At 44.4% G+C, this 23,558-nt stretch overlaps 1 protein-coding gene across 1 annotated transcript; it reads right to left on the bottom strand.

The window, feature by feature from the left end:
- Window positions 1-17,295: 17,295 nt before the first annotated feature.
- LOC123188318 (uncharacterized) lies at window positions 17,296-20,868 on the bottom strand. Its single transcript, XM_044600368.1, has 5 exons — window positions 20,486-20,868; window positions 19,623-19,686; window positions 18,361-18,525; window positions 17,981-18,046; window positions 17,296-17,885 (listed from the first exon to the last, which is right to left on the bottom strand). The coding sequence occupies exons 1-5, from the start codon at window positions 20,767-20,769 to the stop codon at window positions 17,658-17,660; spliced, it is 807 nt and encodes a 268-aa protein (XP_044456303.1). The 5' UTR covers window positions 20,770-20,868; the 3' UTR covers window positions 17,296-17,657.
- Between the last annotated feature and the right edge of the window lie 2,690 nt (window positions 20,869-23,558).

The following is a 23,558-nucleotide window of genomic DNA, read 5'->3' as shown; positions in this document are numbered from 1 at the left end:
CCGTTCCACCCAACCAAATCGGTCGAATCAAATGGCCACCCTTTGCATGCATGACTATGTGAGCATGACTGGTGGTCCCGTCCTAAATAATTAGCTCACCACTTATATTCAGCCAAACACATGAATTGAATGGTTCAATTCCAAAAAAATTGAACGGTCCCAACCCATTCATACGACACCTTCAACCAAACGCATCCTAAGAAATTCTACAACAGAAGGAAGTTGGTGTCGTGTTAAACCCTGAAAGCGACGGGCCTGGTAGGATTAAATAAAAATGGCCTTTTTGCCTGCTTTGCTTTTGTATCGCACCCACTGTAAGTATGTGATTCTATTTCCCTAGAGCACTTACAGTCAACTACAAGGGCAGTGGAATATGGGCTTTAGCCGCTCCTGTAATGCATGCATGCGCTAAACACGGCTTGGTTAAACGTGATAGCAAAAGATTTCCAGAGCAGATGCATGGTTTTCACATGGACAAATCTCAAGAGTATATACCTAAACTATGCAGTTTAGTCAGGCCAGACCTGCCTTGTGCGTGTTAAAATAAACAATGTAATCAACTAAGAGATGTATTTCCAAATGTAGTCTGATTCAAAAGTACTAGACTGGACTATGTCAACTTTGTCCTAGCCCTAGTTCACAATGCAAAACAGACGACACACTATCAGCTCTAATTCCAGTTAGATTCCAACAATAACTTCAAGTTTTGCAATTTAGGAGTGAAAATAAGATTAGGGGGTATCCAAATCATATCAACCAACTAGTTAATACTTAGGCCTCCTTTGATTTGGAGGAATATCATAGGAATTCTATGGGATAGCATTATTGTAGAATTTTTACCTTTAGAACCCTTTGGTTCATAGGAATGAATTCCTGTTCTTACATAGGATTGGTTCATATTCTCCACACTTTAAAGAAAAATAGGATGTCATGTGATTCGCATCATAGGATTTTTTTTCATTAAGTCTAGACTAATGTTTATTTCTCTATAAAATACGAACGATAAGAAGAATTGCTCCATAGAAATAAGATTATATTCCTACAAACCAAAGGGCTCTAAACATTTTTTTCGATAGACTTATCCATGAAATTCCTATATAATTCCTCCAAACCAAAGGAGGCCTTATAGGATTTGAGATGCATATCATCTCATTTCCTACAAGTTTCATATTCCTATGATAATCCTATCCTATGAACCAAATGAGGCCTAAGTTAGAATTAGGGAGGTTTTTTGATGCGGAGCATCCCACGGTCATCCCCATGGACGCACCTACACCTCCAACGTCACCACTTGGACCAATGACAAGAGCCCGAGCCAAAGCTATCAAAGATAAGGTGAACTCACTCCTCTCCGAACTTCCACTCTCCATGCATGAGAATTGGCTACTACCTCAAGTGGAAACCCTATGTGTGATCAGGTACTTGGAGCAAAGCCACAGACCAACTACACTCAACGGACAAGACGGTGAGGACGCCAAGTTCACGGGACAAGAAGAAGAACTGCTCGAAGTCCCCAGGCTCCGGACGACCGACAGACCCCGGACGTCCGACGACCGACGCTTCCACACCCGAGCCAAAACTACGGACTTCCGAAGCGCTACGGACGACCGATGACCTCCAGGCTCCGGACGTCCGACCCCGTCTGGACGTCCGACCGAAGTCCACCCGAGCAGAATCTACGGACGTTCGACAGGCACCGGACGTCCGGACCCTCGCGAGCCTCCGGACGACCGGTGACTACCGAACGTCCGACGCCTCTGTGCTGTTTCGTGTTGGGCCGCAGCCCATGTACCCCTTCGCCCTCCTCTTTTGCACTAAGACTATAAATAGACCTCTCCCTCCTCCTTTCTATGGTTAGCAAAGGATTAGCTCATATTTGTGTGAGAGCTTTGCTCATCCACTTGGTTACCTTCTCCCCGGAGATTCAAGCCTCCATCGTAGAAGATCCCCCAAGCGGATTCAAGACCCCTTTTAGGGAAGAACTCAAGACCTCCTCACGGAGAAGATAGTGCCTCTTGTATCGTCCCTAGTTGACCGTGGATCGTGTATCGTTCTTTGTATATGAGGATCTAGCACATGTGTGATTGTTGGTTTGAGTGTCTCTTTTATGTTTGCCCCATGTTTTCCCTCGTTTAACTCCTTGTGTTCTTCATGTTCATCACGGGATCCGCTCCTTTCGTGAAAGATCGGCCAATTAGGGTTCCCACCCTACATCATCTTGGTATCATGAGCCATGTTGATCACGATTTCGGAGCCTCCCCATTGTGTTTCTAGCCTAGTTTTTGTTGTTTTTCGTCCTAATTCGAAAATTCCCCACAAAAATAGCCCCATTTTTTTGTGATTTGTTAGTGTGTTGAGATTTTGTTGGTTTGGATCCGTGGATTTGCTTTCTTTTGAGTGGATCTAGCTTTTTCCCCCTTTCCCCACCCTTTCCATCCACAAAATCCTCCGGATTTGACCATTTTCGCCATCTCCACCTCGAACCCTAGCTGTTCATCCCGTGCCCGAAATTCACCCAGGCACCGGACATCCGACGACCGCACGACCGACCCAGCGCGGACGTCCGACGAACCCTGACGAAACTGAATTTTTTTCAGTGTAGTCACCACCACCGCCCCACATTTCCGCATACGCACTCCTACCACCAATACACTATCACCACTTCCACATACCACCACCATTTGGACCGTTTCGCTCTCCGACACGTGTTGCCACTTCGAGCTTTGAGATTTTGAGTTGTGGTTCCGCATCCTTTTGTGTTTCGGCTATCTAGGTACGGTTCAACATCGACATCACCGCCGCTCATCTTCGCCACGGACGCGTCATCAATAACGACCACCTCAACTACATCTTGATATTCGTGATTGGATCACTGTCATCCGTTCTTGCTTACGGATGTGGAACCAAAGAACGGTAACCTCGTCTTGGTATTGGACATATCACTCTTGCCATTACATTGATAGCCATCATAGCCTTACTCCTTTGCGTTGCTTGCCCATCGAGACTAGCCATTGAGTATTGCCGGCAATGCGACTTGTGCACATTAGTGATCATACTTCCCATAGCATACATACATCATTGTTGCATATATTGGTATCATCTCTTGTGTCACAAAGTTGTCATCGCATACACAATTGCTATCTTGGTTCGTCAAGCATTGCATGAGAAAAGAGCTCAAACATCAAAGAGCCAAACAAGCTTTTAAGCAAAGAGGAAAGATAAGCGAAGAGCTTTTAAGCAAGAACCATAACATCATACAACATTAAGTTTGTCATACTCGGTCATCTTGGATCATCGCATAGAAACACCTTGCATAGAACATACTTGGGATAGAAGTCGTTGCATTTTTGCTAAGTAGGTTGTGCACAAGTTCTTGTATCCGCCTATTGTGCAATCGTGCTAGCGTCTCTCTAGTGTTGTGCAACACGAGCATTTTTGTGGATTCCACATTTTGGCTCATCCTTGGTTGCACGACCCCACTTATCTTTTTGCGTGTGTGTTTCCGTGTACCTTATATGCTTGGTCTACTTGTTACATTGCATCTTGCGAATCTTCTCCAACATTATTGAAGCTCACTTACAATTACATCCAATTTTGTGCCACCATCCTAACCAAGCTTCACCATAAGCTTTTACTTGTGTATGTGTGAGAAACCGGCAAGAGCTAGTACCAATTGTGCTATTTCCTTGTCCTACATTGGAGTGATCCTCGGTCCACTTTCAACTTTGGTCAAGGTACATTTGGTATTCGTTCTTCTCTTTCTACCACTCACATTTGTCTTGGAATGATGGATAGGCCAAGTACTTCTATCAACCCACTCTTCATTGAGCACGATGACGATATGAACTCCTACGTCACCAAGAGCCACCTCTTTGGTGCACAACGTGCTTTGCATCAAGAGCAACAAGCAATGAGTGAACGCATCGACAACCTCGCCGCCGACTTGCGACTCTCCGAGCAACGTATCAGGGACTACTTCGACCACAAGCTCGACGATCACAAGCAAGAGAATGACGCAAGAATGGACGAGATTCGCGCTTTGTTGCCCAACCGCTCTTCTTCCACTTCGTCTTCATCAAGAAGGACTCGCTCAAGTCGACACTCCGACTTCACCCTCTTCGGCTCAAGTACACCGACATCGAACACTCTACGCCGTGCCGCGCGCAATGATCGTCAAGCAAGCCTCAATCCTCTACGCGATACCGACTTTCAAGACCGCTGACAACGTCAAACTCAAGAAGCTTTTGCACTAGCACGAGAACGGCAATGACAACGCCAACATGACGAGGAAGAGCGCGCGCGTCTACACCAAGAAGCGCAAGATGCCGAAGCACAACGCCAAGAACAACAACTCCATGAAGCTCAAGCACTTGCGGCGCAACAAGCCCTACGAGATTCAAGTCGAGCCGTAGCCTACCGAGGCCGAAAAGCTCGAGAACAAGAAGAAGCATTTTGCGAAGAACTTCATGAACGACGACATCAAGATCGTGTGCACCGTCACATTCCTCAAGTTCCTCCTCGAGCTCAACAAGCTCCTCCACAAGCTCGCCAAGAACATCAAAGTCATCAAGAGCATGAAGACAATGGAAATCCTCCACAACAAGAGCAACATGAGGTTGACAACCCTCCTCACCAAGAGCAACACGAGCTTGACAATCATCAACAACATGGGAGTCATCACCCTCGACCCCAACACAATGAAGAGCAACGCTACGGGAAGCTAAAGTTCACCATGCCCAATTTCAATGGAAGCAACGACCCCGAAGAGTACCTATCATGGGCATTGAAGGTTGACAAGATCTTCCGTTTTCACAACTATGAAGAAGAGAAGAATATCGTGATGGCATCACTTGAGTTTCAAGACTATGTCCTCATTTGGTGGGAACAAGTCATCGAGCACCGTGAGGCAAGAGGTGAACCACCCATCACTACTTGGGCACAAATGAAGGATGTCATGAGAGCATGCTTCGTGCCTACCTACTACAACCGCGACCTCTTCAAGAAACTCCAACTACTCAAGCAAGGAACCAAGAGCGTTGAAGAGTACTACAAGGAGATGGAGATTGCCATGATACGAGCCAATGTCACGGAAGATGATGAGCAAACTATGGCACGTTTCTTGAATGGACTCAACCATCCTATCAAGAAGATCGTCGACTTACAGCCATACTCGAACCTCATCGAGCTAGTGCATCAAGCTACCAAAGTGGAACGTCAAGTGCAAGACGATTTCAAGTATGCCAAGTTCTCATCCAAGTCCGACGGCTTCTCCAACAATCAAGCTTCAACGACTCCAATATCTTCGACCACCCCAAGTCATCATCCTACTACAAGCAACTTCAAGCCAAGAGCTTCATCATCATCTACCCCAACCGATGAGACCGTCAAGACGAGTTCCTTCAAATGCTTCACATGCGGCGGCCAAGGCCACAAGTCATCCAAGTGTACCAACAAGCGAACCATGATCCTCAATGACGATGGTACATACGACTCCATGAGTGATGAGGAGATGAAAGACCTTGAGCAAGTGGCAAGGCACCGGCGCGTGACCGAAGAAGAGGAGAATCAAGTATTTTGTGATGGAGATTCAAGTCCCGCTCTCGTTGTCTCCAAGGTCTTGACTCTTCAACATCACCAAGACGAAGACCAAAGATGCCACATATTCCACACCAAGGCCGGCATCAATGGAAGATCTTTCAAGGTCATCATTGATGGAGGGAGTTATCATAATCTCGCAAGCGAAGAACTTTGCTCCAAGCTCCAATTGCCCAAGACGAATCACCCACATCCATACAAAGTGCAATGGCTTAGCGACTCTGGAACTATCCAAGTCGAGCATCGAGTACAAGTCCCGTTCAACATTGGTGTCTACGAAGACATTTTGGAGTGCCACGTCGTTCCAATGACCATTTGCCACCTTCTCCTTGGACGCCCATGGCAATTTGATAGAGTCATTCACAACGGACGAATGAACCACTACATCTTCAAGATGAAGGGAAAGGAGTACGTACTTCGCCCCATGTCGCCAAGCCAAGTGATCACTGACAAGCAAGCCACCCATCATGGAGAAAATAGTGAGAGAGCGAACCACCAAAAAGAAAGTGAGCGCCACAAGCCCAAATTGAGTGACTCCGCGATGAGCGACAAGAAGTACTTCGTTCTATTTGCCACCACATGTGAGATGAGAGAAGTGTGTGGGAACCCATCTAGTGTCATGCACTATGACCTTTCATGCAACGACGAGGCACCAAAAGCTAACACCCATCACACTCTTCCTCTAGTGTTGTCTTCTCTTTTGCAGGAATTTCACGATGTTTTCCCCGACGAGCTACCTCCGGGACTACCTCCACTACAAGGCATTAAGCACCAACTCGACATCATCCCCGGGGCGCCCCTTACTAACAAGGTTCCCTACCACGTCAACCCCGAGGAACCTAAAGAGATCCAATGGCAATATCAACTACTCATCCACCTTGGACAAGACAAGACACTTGCTACGATCTCCAAGCACTATTCTTGGCACTCGATGCTTCGTGACGTCAACCGCTTCACCAACCAATACCCTACATCTTTCAAAGCTAAGTACAAAGCTCAATCTCATGGCCCTTCATTGCCACTTCCAATTGCATATCACCCATGGGAGGATTTTCATATGGATTTTGTGCTTGGGTTGCCTAGAAATAGGAATGGAAAGGATTCCGTGTTTGTTGTTGTGAACCAATTCTCCACCAAGGCTCATTTCATATCTTGCCACAAGATAGACGATACTTCACATATTACACATCTATTTTGTAGAGAAATCATGCAACCGTGCCTACCGATCGCCGAATACGCCTTCAAGATCGACCTCCCACGCGACAACTACGACGTGAGCGACATCTTCAACGTCAAAGTGAAGGAAATATGCCCTAGAGGCAATAATAAAGTTATTATTTATTTCCTTATATCATGATAAATGTTTATTATTCATGCTAGAATTGTAATAACCGGAAACATAATACATGTGTGAATACATAGACAAACAGAGTGTCACTAGTATGCCTCTACTTGACTAGCTCGTTGATCAAAGATGGTTATGTTTCCTAACCATAGACATGAGTTGTCATTTGATTAACGGGATCACATCATAAGGAGAATGATGTGATTGACATGACCCATTCCGTTAGCTTAGCACACGATCGTTTAGTATGTTGCTATTGCTTTCTTCATGACTTATACATGTTCCTATGACTATGAGATTATGCAACTCCCGTTTACCGGAGGAACACTTTGTGTGATACCAAACGTCACAACGTAACTGGGTGATTATAAAGGTGCTCTACAGGTGTCTCCGAAGGTACTTGTTGGGTTGGCATATTTCGAGATTAGGATTTGTTACTCCGATTGTCGGAGAGGTATCTCTGGGCCCTCTCGGTAATGCACATCACTTAAGCCTTGCAAGCATTGCAACTAATGAGTTAGTTGCGGGATGATGTATTACGGAACGAGTAAAGAGACTTGCCGGTAACGAGATTGAACTAGGTATTGAGATACCGACGATCGAATCTCGGGCAAGTGACATACCGATGACAAAGGGAACAACGTATGTTGTTATGCGGTTTGACGAATAAAGATCTTCGTAGAATATGTAGGAGCCAATATGAGCATCCAGTTTCCGCTATTGGTTATTGACCGGAGACGTGTCTCGGTCATGTCTACATAGTTCTCGAACCCGTAGGGTCCGCACGCTTAACGCTATGATGACAGTTATATTATGAGTTTATATGTTTTGATGTACCAAAGGTTGTTCGGAGTCTCGAATGTGATCACGGACATGACGAGGAGTCTCGAAATGGTCGAGACATGAAGATTGGTATATTAGAAGCCTATGTTTGGATACCAGAAGTGTTCCGGGTGAAATCGGGATTTTACCGGAGTACCAGGAGGTTACCGGAACCTCCCGGGGCTTAATGGGCCTACATGGGCCTTAGTGGAAAAAGGAGGGAAGCAAGAAGTGTAGGGCGCGCCCTCCCAAGGCCCAAACCGAATTGGTTTAGGGAAAAGGGGGTCGGCCCCCCTCTTTCCTTCTTTCCCCCTCCCAAGTCCTAATCCAACTAGGAAAGAGGGGAGTCCTATGGGAGTAGGACTCCTCCTGGTGCGCCTATGCCCTGGACGGCCGCACCCCCCCTTTGCTCCTTTATATACAGGGGCAGGGGGCACCCTAGACACACAACATTAGATCATTTATCTCTTAGCCATGTGCGGTGCCCCCCTCCACCATAGTCCACCTCGATAATACTGTAGTGGTGCTTAGGCGAAGCCTTGCGTTGGTAGAACATCAACATTGTCACCACGCCGTCGTGCTGACGAAACTCTCCATCAACACTTGGCTGGATCAGAGTTCGAGGGACGTCATCGGGCTGAACGTGTGCTGAACTTGGAGGTGCCGCATGTTCGGTAGTTGATCGGTCAGATCATGAAGACGTACGACTACATCAACCGCGTTGTGCTAACGCTTCCGCTTTCGGTCTACGAGGATACGTGGGCAACACTCTCCCCTCTCGTTGTTGTGCATCACCATGATCTTGTGTGTGCGTAGGAATTTTTTTGAAACTACTACGTTCCCCAACAGTGGTATCAGAGCCAGGTTTTATGCGTTGATGTTATATGCACGAGTAGAACACAAGTGAGTTGTGGGCGATATAAGTCATACTGCTTACCAGCATGTCATACTTTGGTTCGGCGGTATTGTTGGATGAAGCGGCCCGGACCGACATTACGCGTACGCTTACGCGAGACTGGTTCTATCGACGTGCTTTGCACATAGGTGGCTGGCGGATGTCAGTTTCTCCAACTTTAGTTGAACCGAGTATGGCTACGCCCGGTCCTTGCGAAGGTTAAAACAACACCAACTTGACAAACTATCGTTGTGGTTTTGATGCGTAGATAAGAACGGTTCTTGCTAAGCCCGTAGCAGCCACGTAAAACTTGCAACAACAAAGTTGAGGACGTCTAACTTGTTTTTGCAGGGCATGTTGTGATGTGATATGGTCAAGTCATGATGCTAAATTTTATTGTATGAGATGATCATGTTTTGTAACCGAAGTTATCGGCAACTGGCAGGAGCCATATGGTTGTCGCTTTATTGTATGCAATGCAATCGCCCTGTAATGCTTTACTTTATCACTAAGCGGTAGCGATAGTCGTGGAAGCATAAGATTGGCGAGACGACAATGATGCTACGATGGAGATCAAAGTGTCGCGCCGATGACGATGGTGATCATGATGGTGCTTCGGAGATGGAGATCATAAGCACAAGATGATGATGGCCATATCATATCACTTATATTGATTGCATGTGATGTTTATATTTTATGCATCTTATCTTGCTTTGATTGACGGTAGCATTATAAGATGATCCCTCACTAAATTATCAAAGTATAAGTGTTCTCCCTGAGTATGCACCGTTGCGAAAGTTCTTCGTGCTGAGACACCACGTGATGATCGGGTGTGATATGCTCTACGTTTAAATACAACGGGTGCAAAATAGTTGCACACACGGAATACTCAGGTTAAACTTGACGAACATAGCATATAACAGATATGGCCTCGGAACATGGAGACCGGAAGGTCGAGTGTGAATCATATAGTAGATATGATCAACATAGTGATGTTCACCATTGAAACTACTCCATCTCACGTGATGATCGGACATGGTTTAGTTGATTTGGATCACGTGATCACTTAGAGGATTAAAGGGATGTCTATCTAAGTGGGAGTTCTTAAGTAATATGATTAATTGAACTTAAATTTATCATGAACTTAGTACCTGATAGTATCTTGCTTGTCTATGTTGATTGTAGATAGATGGCCCGTGTTGTTGTTCCGTTGAATTTTAATGCGTTCCTTGAGAAAGCAAAGTTGAAAGATGATGGTAGCAATTACACGGACTGGGTCCGTAACTTGAGGATTATCCTCATTGCTGCACAGAAGAATTACGTCCTGGAAGCACCGCTGAGTGCTAGGCCTGCTGCTGATGCAACTGACGACGCTAAGAACGTCTGGCAGAGCAAAGCTGATAACTACTCGATAGTTTAGTGTGCCATGCTTTACGGCTTAGAACCGGGACTTCAACGACGTTTTGAACGTCATGGAGCATATGAGATGTTCCAGGAGTTGAAGTTAATATTTTAAGCAAATTCCCAGATTGAGAGATATGAAGTCTCCAATAAGTTCTATAGCTGCAAAATAGAGGAGAATAGTTATGTTAGTGAACATATACTCTGAATGTCTGGGTACCATAATCACTTGACTCAGCTGGGAGTTAATCTTCCAGTTGATAGTGTCATTGACAGAGTTCTTCAATCACTGCCACCAAGCTACAAGAGCTTCGTGATGAATTATAATATGCAAGGGATGAATAAAACAATTCCCGAGCTCTTCGCAATGCTAAAGGCTGCAGAGGTAGAAATCAAGAAGGAGCATCAAGTGTTGATGGTCAACAAGACCACTAGTTTCAAGAAAAAGGGCAAAGGGAAGAAGAAGGGGAACTTCAAGAAGAACAGCAAGCAAGTTGCTGCTCAAGAGAAGAAACCCAAGTCTGGACCTAAGCCTGAAACTGAGTGCTTCTACTGCATGCAGTCTGGTCACTGGAAGCGGAACTGCCCCAAGTATTTGGCGGATAAGAAGGATGGCAAGGTGAACAAAGGTATATGTGATATACATGTTATTGATGTGTACCTTACTAATGCTCGTAGTAGCACCTGGGTATTTGATACTGGTTCTGTTGCTAATATTTGCAACTCGAAACAGGGGCTATGGATTAAGCGAAGATTGGCTAAGGACGAGGTGACGATGCACGTGGGAAATGGTTCCAAAGTCGATGTGATCGTGGTCGGCACGCTACCTCTACATCTACCTTCGGGATTAGTATTAGACCTAAATAATTGTTATTTGGTGCCAGCGTTGAGCATGAACATTATATCTGGATCTTGTTTGATGCGAGACGGTTATTCATTTAAATCAGAGAATAATGGTTGTTCTATTTATACGAGTAATATCTTTTATGGTCATGCACCCGTGAAGAATAGTCTATTCTTATTGAATCTTGATAGTAGTGACACACATATTCATAATGTTGAAGCCAAAAGATGCAGAGTTGATAATGATAGTGCAACCTATTTGTGCCACTGCCGTTAGGTCATATCGGTGTAAAGCGCATGAAGAAACTCCATACTGATGGACTTTTGGAACCACTTGATTATGAATCACTTGGTACTTGTGAACCGTGCCTCATGGGCAAGATGACTAAAACGTCGTTCTCCGGAACTATGGAGAGAGCAACAAATTTGATGGAAATCATACATACAGATGTATGTGGTCCGATGAATGTTGAGGCTCGTGGCGGATATCGTTATTTTCTCACCTTCACAGATGATTTAAGCATATATGGGTATATCTACTTAATGAAGCATAAGTCCGAAACATTTGAAAAGTTCAAAGAATTTCAGAGTGAAGTTGAAAATCATCGTAACAAGAAAATAAAGTTTCTACGATCTGATCATGGAGGAGAATATTTGAGTTACGAGTTTGGTCTACATTTAAAACAATGCGGAATAGTTTCGCAACTCACGCCACCCAGAACACCATAGCGTAATGGTGTGTCCGAACATCGTAATCGTACTTTACTAGATATGGTGCGATCTATGATGTCTCTTACAGATTTACCGCTATCGTTTTAGGGTCATGCTTTAGAGATGGCTGCATTCACGTTAAATAGGGCACCATCGAAATCCGTTGAGACGACACCTTATGAACTGTGGTTTGGCAAGAAACCAAAGTTGTCGTTTCTAAAAGTTTGGGGCTACGATGCTTATGTGAAAAAGCTTCAACCTGATAAGCTCGAACCCAAATCGGAGAAATGTGTCTTCATAGGATACCCAAAGGAGACTGTTGGGTACACCTTCTATCACAGATCCGACGGCAAGACTTTTGTTGCTAAATTCGGAGTTTTTCTAGAGAAGGAGTTTCTCTCGAAAGAAGTGAGTGGGAGGAAAGTAGAACTTGATGAGGTAACTGTACCTGCTCCCTTATTGGAAAGTAGTTCATCACAGAAAATGATTTCTGCGACACCTACACCAATTAGTGAGGAAGTTAATGATGATGATCATGAAACTTTAGATCAAACTGTTAATGAACCTCCTAGGTCAAGCAGAGTAAGATCCGCACCAGAGTGGTACGGTAATCCTGTTCTGGAAGTCATGCTACTAGATCATGATGAACCTACGAACTATGAAGAAGCAATGGTGAGCCCAGATTCCGCAAAATGGCTTGAAGCCATGAAATCTGAGATGGGATCCATGTATGAGAACAAAGTGTGGACTTTGGTTGACTTGCCCGCTGATCGGCAAGCAATTGAGAATAAATGGATCTTCAAGAAGAAGACTGACGCTGACGGTAATGTTACTGTCTACAAAGCTCGACTTGTTGCGACAGGTTTTCGACAAGTTCAAGGGATTGACTACGATGAGACCTTCTCACCCGTAGCGATGCTTAAGTCTGTCCGAATCATGTTAGCAATTGCCGCATTTTATGATTATGAAATATGGCAGATGGATGTCAAAACTGCATTCTTGAATGGATTTCTGGAAGAAGAGTTGTATATGATGCAACCAGAAGGTTTTGTCGATCCAAAGGGAGCTAACAAAGTGTGCAAGCTCCAGCGATCCATTTATGGACTGGTGCAAGCCCCTCGGAGTTGGAATAAACGCTTTGATAGTGTGATCAAAGCATTTGGTTTTATACGGACTTTTGGAGAAGCCTGTATTTACAAGAAAGTGAGTGGGAGCTCTGTAGCATTTCTAATATTATATGTGGATGACATATTTGTTGATTGGAAATGATATAGAATTTCTGGATAGCATAAAGGGATACTTGAATAAAAAAATTCAATGAAAGACCTCGGTTAAGCTACTTATATATTGGGCATCAAGATCTATAGAGATAGATCGAGACGCTTAATTGGACTTTCACAAAGCACATACCTTGACAAAGTTTTGAAGAAGTTCAAAATGGATCAAGCAAAGAAAGGGTTCTTACCTGTGTTACAAGGTGTGAAGTTGAGTAAGACTCAATGCCCGACCACTACAGAAGATAGAGAGAAAATGAAAGATATTCCCTATGCTTCATCCATAGGATCTATCATGTATGCAATGCTGTGTACCAGACCTGATGTGTGCCTTGCTATAAGTCTAGCAGGGAGGTACCAAAGTAATCCAGGAGTGGATCACTGTACATCGGTCAAGAACATCCTGAAATACCTGAAAAGGACTAAGGATAAGTTTCTCGTTTATGGAGGTGACAAAGAGCTCATCATAAACGGTTACGTTGATGCAAGCTTTGACACTGATCCGGACGATTCTAAATCGCAAACCGGATACGTGTTTACATTGAACGGTGGAGCTGTCAGTTGGTGCAGTTCTAAACAAAGCGTCGTGGTGGGATCTACATGTGAAGCGGAGTACATAGCTGCTTCGGAAGCAACAAATGAAGGAGTCTGGATGAAGGAGTTCATATCCGATCTAGGTGTCATACCTAGAGCATCGGGTCCAATGAAAATCTTTTGTGACAATACTGGAGCAATTGCCTTAGCGAAGGAATCCAGATTTCACAAAAGAATCAAGCACATCAAGAGACGCTTCAATTCCATACGGGATCTAGTCCAGGTGGGAGACATAGAAATTTGCAAGATACATACGGATCTGAATGTTGCAGACCCGTTGACTAAGCCTCTTCCACGAGCAAAACATGATCAGCACCAAGGCTCCATGGGTGTTAGAATCATTATTGTGTAATCTAGATTATTGACCCTAGTGCAAGTGGGAGACTGAAGGAAATATGCCCTAGAGGCAATAATAAAGTTATTATTTATTTCCTTATATCATGACATGTTTATTATTCATGCTAGAATTGTATTAACCGGAAACATAATACTTGTGTGAATACATAGATAAACAGAGTGTCACTAGTATGCCTCTACTTGACTAGCTCGTTGATCAAAGATGGTTATGTTTCCTAACCATAGACATGAGTTGTCATTTGATTAACGGGATCACATCATTAGGAGAATGATGTGATTGACATGACCCATTCTGTTAGCTTAGCACACGATCGTTTAGTATGTTGCTATTGCTTTCTTCATAACTTATACATGTTCCTATGACTATGAGATTATGCAACTCCCGTTTATCGGAGGAACACTTTGTGTGCTACCAAACGTCACAACGTAACTGGATGATTATAAAGGTGCTCTACAGGTGTCTCTGAAGGTACTTGTTGGGTTGGCATATTTCGAGATTAGGATTTGTCACTCCGATTGTCGGAGAGGTATCTCTGGGCCCTCTCGGTAATGCACATCACTTAAGCCTTGCAAGCATTGCAACTAATGAGTTAGTTGCGGGATGATGTATTACGAAACGAGTAAAGAGACTTGCCGGTAATGAGATTGAACTAGGTATTGAGATACCGACGATCGAATCTCGGGCAAGTAACATACCGATGACAAAAGGAACAACGTATGTTGTTATGCGGTTTGACCGATAAAGATCTCCATAGAATGTGTAGGAGCCAATATGAGCATCCAGGTTCCGCTATTGGTTATTGACCGGAGATGTGTCTCGGTCATGTCTACATAGTTCTCGAACCCGTAGGGTCCGCACGCTTAACGCTACGATGACAGTTATATTATGAGTTTATATGTTTTGATGTACCGAAGGTTGTTCGGAGTCCCGAATGTGATCACAAACATGACGAGGAGTCTCAAAATGGTCGAGACATGAAGATTGATATTTTGGAAGCCTATGTTTGGATATCGGAAGTGTTCCGGGTGAAATCGAGATTTTACCGGAGTACCGGGAGGTTACCGGAACCCCCCGGGGGCTTAATGGGCCTACATGGGCCTTAGTGGAAAAAGGAGGGAAGCAAGGAAGTGTGGGGGCGCCCCCCAAGGCCCAAACCGAATTGGTTTAGGGCAAAGGGGGCCGGCCCCCCTCTTTCCTTCTTCCCCCCTCCCAAGTCCTAATCCAACTAGGAAAGGGGGGGAGAGTCCTACTCCCGGTGGGAGTAGGACTCCTCCTGGTGCGCCTATGCCCTGGCCGGCCGCACCCCCCTTTGCTCCTTTATATACAGGGTCAGGGGGCACCCTAGACACACAACATTAGATCATTGATCTCTTAGCCGTGTGCGGTGCCCCCCTCCACCATAGTCCACCTCGATAATACTGTAGCGGTGCTTAGGCGAAGCCCTGTGTCGGTCGAACATCAACATCGTCACCACGCCCTCGTGCTGACGAAACTCTCCCTCAACACTCGGCTAGATCGAAGTTCGAGGAACGTCATCGGGTTGAACGTGTGCTGAACTCGGAGGTGCCGTACGTTCGGTACTTGATCGGTCGGATCGTGAAGACATACGACTACATCAACCGCGTTGTGCTAACGCTTCCGCTTTCGGTCTACGAGGGTACGTGGACAACACTCTTCCCTCTCATTGCTATGCATCACCATGATCTTGCGTGTGCGTAGGAATTTTTTTGAAATTACTACGTTCCCCAACACAAAGATCTACCCCCGTACCATGGTGATGAAGAATTCGATCCGAGGACGGATCTTCCCCAAGGGAGGGGAGATGATGCGGAGCATCCCACGATCATCCCCATGGACGCACCTACACCTCCAACGTCACCACTTGGACCAATGACAAGAGCCCGAGCCAAGGCTATCAAAGATAAGGTGAACTCACTCCTCTCCGAACTTCCACTCTCCATGCATGAGAATTGGCTACTACCTCAAGTGAAAACCCTACGTATGATCAGGTACTTGGAGGAAAGCCACGGACCAACTACACTCAACGGACAAGACGGTGAGGACGCCAAGTTCATGGGACAAGAAGAAGAACTGCTCGAAGTCCCCAGGCTCCGGACGACCGACAGGCCCCGGACGTCCGATGACCTCCAGGCTCCGGACGTCCGGCCCCCTCCGGACGACCGACGCTTCCACACCCGAGCCAAAACTATGGACTTCCCAAGCGCTATGGACGACCGACGACGTCTAGGCTCCGGACGTCCGACCCCGTTCGAACGTCCGACCGAAGTCCACCCGAGCCGAATCTACGGACGTCTGGACCCTCGCGAGCCTCCGGACGACCGATGACTACCGGACGTCCGACGCCTGTGTGATGTTTCGTGTTGGGCCGCAGCCCATGTACCCCTTCGCCCTCCTCTTTTGCACTAAGACTATAAATAGACCTCTCCCTCCTCCTTTCTAGGGTTAGCAAAGGATTAGCTCATATTTGTGTGAGAGCTTTGCTCATCCACTTGGTTACCTTCTCCTCGGAGATTCGAGCCTCCACCGGAGAAGATCCCCCAAGCGGATTCAAGACCCCTTTAGGGAAGAACTCAAGACCTCCTCAGGGAGAAGATCGCGCCTCTTGTATCGTCCCTAGTTGACCGTGGATCGTGTATCGTTCTTTATATCCGAGGATCTAGCACAAGTGTGACTTATTCTTGTTGGTTTGAGTGTCTCTTTTGTGTTTCCCCCGTGTTTTCTCTCGTTTCCCTCCTCGTGTTCTTCGTGTTCATCGCGGGATCCGCTCCTTTCGTGAAAGATTGGCCGATTAGGGTCCCACCCTACATCATTTCTGCTTCTTTGGGCTGTGATCACCACAAAGTAAGCTAGGATAGTTGATAATTATTCATAGAAAGGAAGAAAAAAGGTTCCTACAAGAAAAGATGCCAAATCCGTGGGGCACATGCAAGACACATATAGACATTCTAGTGGTTTGGCAAAGGTGGTGCACACTAGTGCAAAGCCCAGCACTGAGCTTCCTCCTCCCTTATCGCAGATTGATTAAGAAATTGAAAGGTCATCCCGCATGTAGGACAACCGCATTACTTTGTATTATTGCAATTGCAACTTGGCAAGGCTTTATACATTGGAAAAGAAGGCTTGACCTTTTTCTGAATGATTGTGAGTATGCATCACTTTATCCTAACAAAGTCATGTGCTCTTTTCTGTTCTGAAACCTCCAGCAGGTGTACTGGCGAATGGAATCGTCTCCCGGATTGCTTCTTCCACGGCCGTGTGTATTTGTGTAAGCTAAATAAACACAAAAATTTTGATCCCCTCTTTTGTTATGTGCTATGAAAGCATGCATCTTCCATGTGATTGACACATGTAATTATCAATTCTCAGAGTTAAAAAGAAGGTAAATGATGTTAGCAAAGAAAAATGGAAGGCGGGTTTTACAAGAAACAACATCAAAGAAGCAGAACATTTGATTCCATTCATGCCCAATCTCGCCAACTATCGTTGCATCAACAGAATTTTACACTTGGATTCAGACATAAGCCCTGAGCATCATGACACATATGCACATCCGGTGCATGATGAACATTATTGCTGTGGTGTTTACAACAACAGGCCAATTACGCCCACCATCAACATACATGGGTTGCTGCCAAACCAGTTCTTCAGACTTGATACAACAAACAGGCAGAGAATCACAGGGCTGATGATTTCATCGCAGAGGGATCCACTGATTCTTCCCTTTTTTTCCCCTTTCGATAACACGCACGAGAGATCCACCTGTTCTTTTCGAATTGTGCCATGGTACAGAATAATTCCTTACTCCTGCTCTGGTTGCACTGATGGGACGAGCGGCTGATGTTCATCAGGCCCAATTGATATTCTGTCCATGCCACACAACTCAGGGGATTTTATAAGCACAAATGGTGATTTGTGTAGAGCAGCGAAGGCCTTGTTTCCTTCACCATTGCTTCCTAAACAAATGGTATCACCCCGCCCGTGCCAGACACCACACTGGACATTATTCATCTCTAAAGTTCTTGCCTCCTGCTTATTCAAAATGACAACTGTGAGGCCAATATATATCAATAATAAACAAATTAGTGAACTTTTGGTTCCAAGGTGGTCTGAATGTATATAACCTGGCACAGGGTACAACAAGGACATATCAGATGGAGAACACAGTCATCTAGACTGCCATCAGTCCCCTGAAATCACACAAAAGGGTCAATGAGATGTCTTACTCTCCCCATCATTCCTGAATTAAAGTACATATACTAATATCTATTCAGAAGTTGGCAAAATAGTCATCACATACAAACTGGCAAGGGTATGCCGAACTACCAATATTAACTCAAAACAAGTTTCAGTTATTGTTCATTCGATTAAAGCCCCAGATTTGAATTAATTGTGATTCAAGAGAAGACAGGCACCACAGCCAACTGCATTAAGCACTAGTGCACTAGTAAGCTGTAATCTGTCTGAATACTTTATTTGAAAACGCTAATTCAGAAATACTTACCCGGATATTGAACAGTTTCCTGATTCTTCTTCGGAAGTAACCGGTGTAGATTGCTATCAAGAGAACAGAACCAAGTCCCACATATAGATATACATGATGCCTTGTTACAGAAAAGGCAATTAAGCTGACCAGAACAGCAACTAATGAAATGAAGTAAGCCATTGCCTGAAATAGTTTCATACTGTATCAGAAGAGTGAATAAGAGTTCTTAAAAGAACATGAGCTTAACAACACAGCTCAAGTAAACCAATGGCAAAACTGAAAATGTCAGATACAATGGGAACAAGAGTATGTTGCAGCAAACAACAATGGTTGTAATAATTCTAAAAAGACTTCGCAACAGGGCAGGAAAACAGAGAAAAACACAAATTTATCAGCACATATTGGCAGACATGGAGGATAAAGCACATTTGGTTGATACCCACATCTTGCCACAGATGAGAGAACTGTTTGTGACTACATAAACCCATACCTTGCGAAACCTTACCAAAATACGTGACAACTAATTTGTTTGGCACACTTTGCATGACTTGTCATGCTAAGTCAATTTCTTGTGGGCTTCAATCTGGTCAACATGAATGACCCTGCCCTTTTTTTTGAGCTTGTGCATACCCTAAAGGATAAGTTCTAGTAATATGATCTCTAGTTTATGTTGGAGGAAATGACACTGCACGTTATACTTGCAAGAGGGTTGACTTGCCAATGTGAACAGGGCAGGATGTCCTTCATGTTGACCAGGTCTAAGCCCAAAAGAATACAGAATTATCCAAGCAAATCCTTTTCACATTGGCAAGTCAAACATCATATGCATTATCTTCTCTGTTGTATAACTAGTCAGAAGACAGCTTTGCTATTTTTGACTAAACAACTTAGATGGAAGTAAGCATTCATTTCAACAAATTTAGCAAGAGGCATTCTAACAAAATATTCCACCTCTCTAGCATTAGGAGGAAGTTGTTATTAGAATAAATTGAGAAAAATATTCCACATATTTAAGAAGTTAAGATGTTACTTTTCAAGGCAACTATATCAAGAATAGTCTACTTTTTTACTCTAAAAGGATTGACCTACAAGAAATTCTGCATTTGGTACTGGAATAATAAAGAGCCTAGCTCAACCAAACGGTTTCCTACTTCCTACCAACAGTAGCATCATAAATAAAGTAACCTACACAGCAATGTGACTACACGTTTGGCACAGAAAAATGACAAGCAAGAAATGGACGGGACATGGTCATAAGTTGCTCAGGGTATTATCTGTACCTGAAGGAAACAAGATCCGAGATTGGCTCTCCGCATGTTCTTGCCAAACCTATAGCATGGGCAACTGCAAGTAGTTGCAAGCAAACAGGAACGTTAAAGCGAAGAACCCCAAAAGTTTAATCACAGTTGCACATTAAAATATGTTGTACAGCAGAGGAAAATGGAATCTTTTTCAAAGACAGTCGAATAGAACAAAGGCAGAAGTTCAGAAGGGGTAAGACCTCTCGTTGGGGAATGTTCCCTATACTACTAACTTATATTAAACATGTTGATTTTTCATTCATGATTCAAGCTAGGAAATACTTTCCGGTACTCGAGTTAACCAACCTAAAGTCCAAGAGAGAAACTAAACCTTGAGTAAAATTTTATGATAAATCATCTGCGAGTCTGCATCAGAGATGAAGTATGCTCCAAGGACAGCTGGCACTAATTAGGCAAAGACCTTTATTTGGCGAAGGCCTTTCTTCTTCCACGATTGAAGCTAGGAAGAACTAACAAATAAATGACGAGACTATCGCTAAATTAGATAACACTGATGGCATTTCAAGCAGTATCCATTTTTTTTCTGAAAAGGGGAAAACCCCGGCCTCTGCATCATGAATTCATGATGATGATGCACACAGCCAAAACAAGCAGTATTCATGCGAGACAAATAGTACTAGTATTCCATATCGAGTTGGCATAAATACAGCAGCGCAGTTTATGGCCAAATCCGCAGAAAATCAATATGGAAAGATTGAGCTAAGCTAGTACTAGTAGAATCTCCAACCTTCCCCGTGGCAACCACCGAAAACAGGTCCTTCCGGACCAACCAATACAGGTTTGATGAATGAAACAAGCGGCCAAGAGTTAGCTCCACCTACCAGGCGGCCTCGAGCGCGATTCGCCGGTCCTCCAAGCAATCAATCACGACGTCCCCCTCCCACATCCTCTGCACCCCTCCTCCGCCGGCGGCCCCCTCTCCGCCGCCCGAGCCCGCGCACGCCGCCGCCGCCTCCCCCATGCCGGCGCCCTTCCTCCTCTCCGCCGACATGGCCACGGACGCGCAGAGCATGTCGAAGTCCAGCACCGCCATCGCCTCCTCCTCCTCCTCCTCCTCGGGGAGGCTCCTCGGCGCCGTGGACGCCTCCTCCGCCGGCGCAGCCATGGACGGAGCCTCGCCGCTCTCCTCCCTCGCTCGCTCTCTCCCTCCCTCTTCCTGTCCTGAAGTTTTTGTTTCGTAACGCGTTACTGCTACTCGGTCCCGTGTCGCGGCGGGTTTTTAACGTCTTATTAATAAGCGCCTCCGATTGGGAGAGGGGGCAAAGGGCATCTCCGATGGGATTTGGGAGAAGACCCACCTGTTCGCACTCGCTTCGGTGGCCGATTTGCCCACGGTGAGGTGGGTCCAGCGGGGCCCGGCTGTCAACAGGGCCCACGCGCCAGCGGGGGATGCCGGGGAACACGTGGGTGCCTGGGGGACGAGGCGCCCGAATTATCGATGGTTAAATCGGGCAATTAGCCACGTGGCTGCTAATAATAACGTAACGCGCGTGGTCTGGGGGAGGAGGGAGGAGTAGCCTGGCGGTGGTTGGACTTTGGATTGGGCCGCCGCGCCTGCTCCAGAGTCCAGACTGGACGCGGGTCCGCCTGTCAGTCAGGCGTTCTGTCTCCTTGCGCTTATCCGGTTTTCTCTTCCGAGAAAGGGGGTGCCGCTTCGGGGCACCTAAAACGTGCACCTCAAATTTTGCAGTCCCGAGGGGGCAGGTACTGTACTGCTGACGCTCAACTTGGCGGGCAATCATTTGGTTTTGTTTAGGGCAACTTGGCGGGCATCATGCTCTGGTTGCGTATGCAGGTGCACAAAATTGTTAGTTGTTCGGCCAAACCCAAACGGAATGGCCGTTCTTTTTCGTTCTCCCATTGAACCCACATCGTTGGAAACAATTTTCATTTCTCTCTTAGTCTCATGTCATAAATATGGACATCTATATCATGCCAAGGAAGGATAGTAGGCTTTCTTTTGTTGATCTAAGGATTTTAGCTCGTGGCGATTCACGGCCTTCTGCTAGTTTTGTACATGACCCAAAGCCGTTCCTATGGCACATTCTTCACGGGCATTGGGAGAGAAAGCTAGAACCTTCAAAGTCATAGAATACTACTTTGGAAACTTGTCATGGAGCGATAATCAACTTCTAAGCCAAGACTCATCTGCACCCGCGCTGAAGGAAAAAATCAAAACAAATACTAGAAAAAATCAAAAATTCCAAAAAAAAATGCATGGTAAATAATTTGATGCGTGAGGTCCGCTCTAATTTTCAAGTCATTTGGACACCTGAGCAGCTCTCGGCAAAAAAGATAAATTCAGGGTCTATAAAAAAGTTTACTGTTCATGCACTGTTTGACCTGATTTGTCTTTTTTTCTGAGAGCTACTCAGATGTCTAAATGATCTGAAAATTGGAGCGGCTCTCACGCAATAAATTTTCTACCAAGCATAAAAATTGGATTTTTATTTTTATTTTTTGTGACTTTTTTCTGACCGGGTGCGGAAGAGCCTGGCCACGAAACACCGCACTCATCGTAGAGTAGCTGCAAAGTGTGAGCATTTAATCAAGGTATGACCATGCGTGTCCCATATAAAAAATCAAGATAAAATTGTTTGAATTTTGCCAGTTTTTACATGAATTTTTTTTTCTTTTACAAATTTATGAACTTTGCAAGTTATCATTTCATCATTTGTAAACTCTAAAACTCTAAACTGTGAAATCAATACCATGAGCCAAGCTAAGATTTCGACTAGTAAGCAGAGTGTTACCATGACGATTTCATAGTTCAATTCATGCCAACATCCATATTTAAATTTTTGGAACATTTAGTACTTCCTCTGTTTTTATTTCCTCTGCATATTAGGTTTGTCTAAAGTCAAACTTTATATATACTTTCAAAAGTTTGTAGAAAAATATATTAACATAGACACCACCAAATATATATCATTGGATTCATTGTTGCATATATTTTCACATGATATAAATTTATTACTGTAAATGTTCATATTGTTTTCTTCAAATTTGATCAAACTTTATAAAGTTTGACTTCAGTCAAAGCTAATATAAGGAGTAAATAAAAATGAAGGGAGCATATTTTAACGGTATATCTTGAGAATAACAATAAGTTAGGTCGAATACTTTCATGTTGTTTTTGTAAGTCATTGTTTGGACCTTATACCATTGCAAGTAGGTTGCTTGAGCAGTTTGCATCTAATCTAGAATGTATGGCACCCTCCGAATCATATTAGATGGTAGTACTAGTCAGTTGTTATCCCTTAACTATGCTCCCAACAAAGACATTATTATAGAAGAATGATAATACAAGTGAACCCGGCAGGTTCCAGCCAGCTGATTATAAGATCAGAGCAACCAATAAGATGGAGTAGTTTAAGTGCAGGTAGTACAGAGAGTTAGAAGTAGCTATGCGGACGAAGCTTTTGCACACAGCCACACAGAGTACCACATGATCGGGAGCAATCAAATCACAATTAGGCCTTGTACAACGAAAGGTGCTTAGAAAGATGCTTAGAAAAATAAACCGGATTTTTTTAAGCACCGGTGACTATTTCTACAGGAGAGATGTTTAGTTAAACGTTTATTATGTACAAATAAGCACCGGTGCTTAAGAAAAGCCTGATTTATTTCTCTAAGCACCTCCCCTAAGCATCTTCTATTATACAAGGCCTTAGAAGCGACGTACGTACCCGGGCGTTTTGGTTAAGCCTTTTCATCCACATATATATATATATATATATATATATATATATATATATATATATATATATATATATATTGAGACAATACTGTAATACTAATATATAGTGTTGCCATTTCGCAAAAAAAATACAGTATATAATAGTGTTGCCTACACTCACACGACAAACGGGTACGGGCCGGTGAGGCAAAGGA

The sequence above is a fragment of the Triticum aestivum genome, chromosome 2A, assembly GCF_018294505.1.
Source record: "Triticum aestivum cultivar Chinese Spring chromosome 2A, IWGSC CS RefSeq v2.1, whole genome shotgun sequence".
NCBI lineage: Eukaryota > Viridiplantae > Streptophyta > Magnoliopsida > Poales > Poaceae > Triticum > Triticum aestivum.
This window is presented reverse-complemented; position numbering and strand designations above follow the sequence as displayed.